This window comes from Sinocyclocheilus anshuiensis, unplaced genomic scaffold (genome assembly GCF_001515605.1).
Source record: "Sinocyclocheilus anshuiensis isolate Anshui unplaced genomic scaffold, SAMN03320099.WGS_v1.1 scaffold45, whole genome shotgun sequence".
Lineage (NCBI taxonomy): Eukaryota > Metazoa > Chordata > Actinopteri > Cypriniformes > Cyprinidae > Sinocyclocheilus > Sinocyclocheilus anshuiensis.
Window position 1 is genome coordinate 524583 of NW_015536467.1, and position 7941 is coordinate 532523.

At 36.7% G+C, this 7941-nt stretch overlaps 1 protein-coding gene across 1 annotated transcript in view; it reads right to left on the bottom strand.

Annotated features, from left to right (window-relative positions):
• LOC107692692 (aryl hydrocarbon receptor nuclear translocator 2) overlaps nt 1-7892 on the bottom strand; it is a 98224-nt gene extending 90332 nt beyond the window's left edge. The window contains exon 1 of the mRNA XM_016491888.1: nt 7448-7892. Coding sequence (XP_016347374.1) covers nt 7448-7478 — 31 coding nt within the window. The 5' untranslated portion in view covers nt 7479-7892. The remainder of the gene's footprint in view (nt 1-7447) is intronic.
• Nucleotides 7893-7941: the final 49 nt, after the last annotated feature.

The window sequence follows — 7941 nt, forward strand, 5'->3', positions numbered from 1 at the left end:
AAGATATATATATATATATATATATATATATATACAATTAAAAAAAATAGATTTTTTTGGACTACTGTTTCATAAGACAGGCTGTACAGGGTTAAAATGTTTTTTTAGTGCTGGTCACCGTATGCTTTCACCGCATGGAAAAAGCTGTGCGAACATTCTTCAAAATATCTCCTTTTCAGACGCCTCACTGCTTTGCAGAACTTTCTAAAGCTCCCTCATCCGTTGTCGTTCTCTGTCAGAAAGCCCTCAGGTCAAACTCATTAATCTGTCTCGTGGGACGGAGTGAAGGACACTGCTGTCTCTCATTGTAAATCAGGACTCAACAGCTCACACGCTCCTCTCTCTTCTCTCCTCCGAATCATTCTAATGACCAGAGGCCTGTTTCATTCAGATCTGCCCCTAAACAAAGCATCCACACGGCGTTTGGTACCGGGCCCCGTCCCTTAGGATCGCATGTAATGTCTGAGCTCTTTATACATGTGGACAGCACGTCTCGTTTCGTGTTTTGTGTGAGAAGCGAACTCCATTGAGACAAAAATGCTCCAAATGAGCAAATTCTTCAATCAAAGTGTAAAGAAAACCTTCCCAGAACACCACGCTGTCGGATCTGTGCTGTGACGGATAAACTTAGATAAATTGATTTCTTTGGAGGCATGATTCAGATCTGGATTATCAGGACTTGAGATTCAGCACAGGATTATGGGTAAGCGGCAGAGGCTCAGTCGATTTTGGCGTTTCAATGGCCGATGCTAAAGAGTAGGGTTCTTGAAATAATGCATACAGATTACAGTTTAAAGTTTGGGTCAGTAAAACCTTTTTTTTTTTCTTTTACTAAGCAAAGATGCTTTTAATTGATCAAAAGTGACAGCAAAGAGATTTATACTGTTACGATATATTTCCATTTCAAATAAATGCTGTTCTTTTGAACTTTTTATCCATTAAAGAATCCTGAAAAAATTTTTTTTATTGCAGTTTCCACAAAAATATGAATCAGCACAAGTGTTTTCAATATTACATATTAGACTGATTTCCGCAGCATCATGTGACACTGATGACTGGGGTAATGATGCTGAAAATTCAGCTTTGATCACAGGAATAAAATACATTTTAAAATACATTCCAATAAAAAAAACAGTTATTTAATATTGTAATAATATTTGACAATTTTACTGTTTTAACTGTATTTTTGATTAAATAAATGCAGCCTTGGCGAGCAAAAGAACAAAAATATCAACCCATGAGGTCTATATCACATACAACCGAATTATAGCAATTGAGATGCACACATAGGCTACACACTAAAGGTGGCAATAATATTAACATTCACAAACTTAAATGTATGAAAACAAATTGGGCTGCTGCTGGTAAAGAAAGCCAATGCTAGTTTGTTAATTAATCAAACCAACATGATCATTGTCCACTGATGATGATCTCAAAATGGCCAAATATCAGCCAATAATAACTCATGTGTAGGCAATTTTTGCTATATTACTAGTAAATGAAAAGTCTTTCTCTGTAGACCTTGAAAGTTGTCACAGTCCTTGAGTGAGCTGATAGTCAAGCACATGACCGGCCACGAAAACACATTTTCAGGGCTGACATTTACATGGACTTACAACAAATACCACATTAAATGAGAGAAAGAAAAAAAACTCCTTTTGACAAGGTAATTTTTTTGTAACATTTGAGCCTTTCTCTCTTGCACCATTCCATGAAAAAAATTAATCATTACAAATTACATACAAAACACAAATTTCAAAGCAGTAAATTTTGCTGAGTTTGCAGCCCTGTCTATTATTTTAATCTGAGCAAACCATAGAAATGTCAGAATGGACTACCAAACCTTTTTATATCATTGCTAAAACCCTATAAAACCAGAAGCCATGACCGAAAAAGATGGAATCAGGCCATTCCAAACACAAGGACGACCAAAAATGAAGAACGGAAAATAACCCATTCAGTAGTAAAGCATTTAGTTCCTTTATTCTCCAGCAGCACTTAAAAGAGAGTGAAAGGAGCAATTCAGTGCAACTGAAGCAGTATAATGATCTCTGGGTGCCGATGAGGTCGAAGCGACACTTGGCACATTTCCATGCAGAAAATAATTTCTCAAATGAGTGCTTCCAAGCAGGGATGGTTCAGAAACCAAGTGGATGCTGCACACTGGTGGTGGTTGAGGAGAGACCCCCCCACATGATTGTAAAGCGCTTTGGGTGTACAACAATACACAGTAAAGCGCTATATAAATGCATCATTCATTCATTCATTCATTCAGAAACCTACAAGTTTAAAGGAAGAAATCAGGGCCGTTTCTAGGCATAGGCGAGCTAGGCGATCGCCTAGGGCGCCACTAGCTGAAGGGGCGCCAATGAGCGCACGTACTGGCACTTTTAGCAGGGTTGTGATAAAGAGTGGCACGGTCACCCTGAAATATGACTGCCGCCCCCACTGGATCCCCCATTATTGGGCTAGAGTACTGTCAATCTGACGATGCCTGTATGCCACTAGATCAGAGTGCTGTCAATTGCATTTAAAGTTTGCATTTGGAGCGCTCAACAACGCCATTATGTCATGTAATATTCCCATATAAACTTTAACACCCAATTAAAAAATATTTGTATAATAAACTTCGCTAATTCACGAGATCAATACATCCTTTATTAAACCGCTTGTTGAGTTAAATGCATCCTTACGGAGGTCTCGAAATGCTGAATCAATTCATTCACTTCCAACAGCGCTTAATGGGAGCAGCGTCATAGAGGGAAGAGTGTCACGTTATTTAAAGGGGACGTTAATGCGTTAACGAGTAGCAAATGATTAAGTAGCTGCATTGGTTACTTTTATGCCACTGATAAAGCTTTTATATGTAGTTTTGGGTAACAAAGGGGTTTTATAGGTTTGACTGAAATAATAATGCAATAACTGACACTTTAAATCAACGTTTCAAACAACAACAACAAAACAATTGAACAAAAAACAGATAAAGACAAAAAGTAGCCATTGATAATATTTAAACATGCATCCAAATCCAAATGTAATAAAATTAATTTATGTGTGATTTATGTGTAAATTATGTGCAATGTCTTAGCTACTAGAGATTGTTACATAGGGCTTATACAGCATCTAGTGGCAACACAATGATATTACAGATAATAAATTGTGCAAAATGTTTATCTTAACAGTCAATTTACAAATAATGCATTCAGATTTGTGGAACTCAATGCGCTGAATCTCCACAAATTAGTGTCGCTACTATGACAACCAATTTGAATTTGACAAGCAACTGGTGTCTGAAAAGAATATACATATGTATATACATATACTGTGTGTATATATATATATATATATATATATTAGGGCTGCACGATTAATCAAAATTAAATCGCAAAGGTGATAAATCGCGAAGAAATGACAAACTATTGAATTAACATCCTTCCTCTGATAGCACGCACATGTGAAGATTGACTCTTCTCTTCTGTCTATTGTTACGCAGCCAAAGAAAGTTCACACTGCCAAATGTTCGGGATATTCCAGACATGATGGTCAACAGAAAAATCGAAAGCATGCTTCAGTAATGCATGTGTAATTGTCCTCAGTTACTTTTTTAGCTTTATTCTCATTTCAAGAGCTTACAGAAACTGACGGATGAGCACAATGCTGTATTTCTTGACAGAAGTCCAATCACTTGCAAATGGTTCATGCAAGGATGGACTCAGCACGCACATCAGAATTAAATGGGCCATATAATGAAAATTTAGATTATCAAAGAGTTCAACTTTCAGAACTCAAAACTTCTGTTTGTTACTGAAACTAACCAGCAAAAATTATTCGTTCTGAATGCAACTTTCTAATTTGGCAAAACAACAAACAACTTGTCAACAATGTCTATTTGGTGATCAGAAACTTGGTTTGTACACATAATAAATAGGACTTGATGGCAAACGTGTAGCACATAAAAATGCAAGTAAAGTTCAGCAAAATGAAATGTTGCTCTATTATTGCAGAGAGGTATTTACATAGATAAAACAACTCATTTAACTCCACTGATATAAATGTGTGTCCAATTATTTCACAGAAATTTCAACCAAGGTCTCTTTATAAGGTTCTAAATCACTTCAGAAAATGAAATAAAAGTGTATGGCATCGCTGAGACAAACTGCAATGTTATGAACCATGTGCATCATTGTGATTTTAGAATTATTTCTATACTATTTACTAAAAGTTTTGATTTAAAGATATAGTGCACACAAATATGAAAATTCTGTCATCATTTACTCACCCACAAATTGTCCCAAACCTATATGAGTTTCTTTCTTCTGCTGAACACAAAAGAAGATTTTTTGAAGAGAAGAATGTTGGTAACCAAACAGTTGCCGGTAGCCATTGACTTAAATAGTTTTTTTTTTTTTTTCCAAATGGCTCAATGGCTACCAGCAAATATTTGGTTTTCAGAATTTTCATTTTTGGGCAAACTTTCCCTTTAATTTTTCATTATTATTTTTAGTTTTAGTCATTTTAGTAGGACTTTAACTTACCAGTGCAACATTTCTACTTTCCATTTCCAAGTTTTACATCTAACGTTTACATTTTATTTCACTAACCAAAAATGTTGTTTTAACAACACTGATGGCCATTTAACCAAATCACCAGATTATATACAGTATATACAAATGAATAGCTTCCCATGATGAGACGGACAACCAAAAACATAAGACTCAAAACATTATAAATATTATAAAACAGGTGGTTCTGACTTTAAAATGATAAACAGCCAATAAACACACATCTGTAAAACGTATCAGCAGAATACGGTATAAACAGTAAAGCATATTTCACACACTTATACTGTCAAGTAAGTATATATATATATATATATATATATATATATATATCTATATCATCATATATCAATCTCAGCCTTTCTCAAAGCCCAAATCCAGCAACGTAGAAATTAAAACGAGAAAAAGTAAATTCTTTAGCATTTGCTAGCTCATGCAGCACACCATATGCCATATGCACACAATTCCTTCTTAGCAATGCTACACTTCTGGTCAGTCCTGTTATCCGTCACTGCTTTCAACAGAGAGGCTTCCTTCACAAACACAAGAGGTCGGCAAACAGTCCGAACTGTGGCTAATCAACTGTGCCTGTAATCCCCATTCACAAACCTAGTGCTATTTGTACAAAACATGTTCTTATCGTGGCCGTGCTGCAACCGGGGCCTTTACAGATTTACTTTACAGAAAAGTACAGATGGCCTGCAGATTTGTTAAGCAAGTGAAATAAAAGCTAGCTAACTACAGTCACGTGACTCAAACCCAGAATGCTCTTGTGCATTTTAAAGCATGCTTGGCAGCTCGGCGTGTCAACCAGGTTCTTATAACGCTCACATTCTTTATTCATTTTGACTCATTTGCATTTACAATGAGGTCGGTGGTGGGGAAGGAATTGCCCGCTGGGGGAAAGAGTGTTCGTGGAAGCAATGGAGTCATGGAGTGTAATTTACTTTAGCAAGTGACTAAATAAACTGAGCAGCAGTAGGCTTCTGTGACATGTTTCCTGTGAACAATCACTAAACAAGTTTGTTTTATTGAAGTCTGTTGCATGAGGTTTATCAGATGATCTTTTTAAACAGAGTATCAGTTTTATCAGGACAATTCTAGAAGCAGATAATATTGTGCTTTTGTAAAATAGCTGATGTGTGAAAATCTAAGGCAAGCATCTAAATTATCAACATGATAAAAACATTTCCAAAAACCTGTTGCACATAATCTTCTACATGTTTTCTGTCATCTGATAGGTGGTTCATACATTTTCAGCAAGCAAAAGGCCTTTTTAGTACAATTGTCTCCCTATCTTTACTGATCATTATAAAGTAAACTTAAGATTTTAACTTTTATATTTTGTTAAATTTCAAGATGAACACTTACTGGACTAAAGCAACTTAGGTTTACTTGATTATCATACATCGCTTTGTAGAAAATGTTAGAAATGAGAGTATGAAATATGACCCATCGGGCTTTTGAGGAATGCTTATTTGTTCATCTCTCAATCATCGTGTTGCCTTGCATTTTATGTTTTGAAACTATAGAGCTTTGATCATTAAAACTAAGCATTTAAAAATCATCTTACTAAGTCATATTACTGGGAGATATAGGGTTATGCATGTAGTCTGCTATAGCCTAAACATCTCATTGATTTACATTAAAAGCTATCAGAATCGTATCTTACTTTTTGGCCATAAATAACAACAACTGCACCAAATTGCTTATTTTTGCTCAGTTTGGGCCTCTGAATAAAACTGATGCATTAAATAAACTGTGCATTAAATAAACGGTTCCATTTTTAAAAAGTCTGAAAAATCTAATGCATTTCATATGTTGGGCTTTACAGATTTATAAATGTTTGATGCCTGAATCCACTTGAAGCATGACTTCTGACTTTCCAACATTTCTATATCTGTGCATCTCTGCTATTTTAAATATTATTTAAATTCATTTTTCATAAGTTTGACCTTCAACATCCTTTTTGGTTGTTGTTCTGAACTGATAAATATCTAAACCATTCTGAGACCATTCTGTAATGACTAAAATAGACCACAGATGCCCACAACATCGTGACTCTGGAGGCAGAGCAGCATTAAAACCTAAAACAGAAACAATTCAACAGTCTTTCTCTATTCAGTGACTAAAAACTTAACGCATTCATGTAAACTTGCATTAAAAAGTTAACTGCATGAGCTTATGACAGTCTTTCACCAACTATCCGTGCTTATGTTTACATCTCGCACTGTCACTTTACCGTTTTGTCTCATCCCTGCTACTTATTTGTACATAGTGATCATTATTTGTCGGTCTGTTGTCACAGAAGCATCAAAATCAGCATTATATTTGCAAAACCGATTTGTAGATATGACAATAAACTTGACTATTTCACATCCATTTCGCAATGGAATCAACAGGCAGAGGAAGTAAAGCGGTTATGTGTTATGCGCTCCATCTCATAACACAATAACCTCACATCACAATTACAGACCCATAAGAAAAGTGTCAGATCCAACAGTCGCTTATCAAGGAAATCAAAGCACGTACTAGCTTGTGGCAAATGTATTCAGCATCTAATTTGCATTAGCAACAAGCCGCGGCAGAATAGAGCCAAATGTGATATATTTGGTTCTGACGTCACAATACATTCGCACGGTGTTCTATGAAGAACGAACGTTATTATAACTACTATATATATATATATACACGTGATGATACAATGTAGCGTTTTAAAATTCTTAAATGTCACTGTTGTTACTTGCGTGGGTGCTCGCGTGCGTTTAAAGCGTCACGGTTTCTTTTGTTAGTGCGAAAACACAACATGCGTAAAAAGCCGACGTTCGGTTTCCGTTTAAACACCACATACGTTGTTTTTAAAAGCATAGGGGTAAACCGCTACTCACCCGATGGGTTTACAGCGGCGGGTGTTGCCATATTGCCTGGGTGGAAACGCGCAGAAATGCAGAAATTACGCACAATACGAAAATAACGCCGCACGCGATCCTCTCTGAGTGTCTCGAACGCGCAAACTCAGTTCAGCCCCGCATGTGAAGGTGTGATGGCGATCGAGCGATGCTGGATGGGATTTTGCTGCGTTTCTGCTCGTGCGTGTAGCAGATTCGAAGCGGTCTGAGAAACGCAAGATGTCTGAGAGAGGTTAAGTGAACACCGCGAGACTTCGCTGAATTAATGAATGCAGGACCCACGCACGCAGCAGCTTCAGCGCGTTTCTGCCCTCCAAGAACTTCAAACCGGGCTGGAAGCCACTCTGGCGTTGTTGCTTTGTTATGGTCATGAGCACAGACATCACTGGCTATACTGAGAGGATCTATAGTCTATACCAGTGTTTCCCAACCTTTTTTTAGTCGCGGCACCCTTTGGAAATTTTAACAAACTT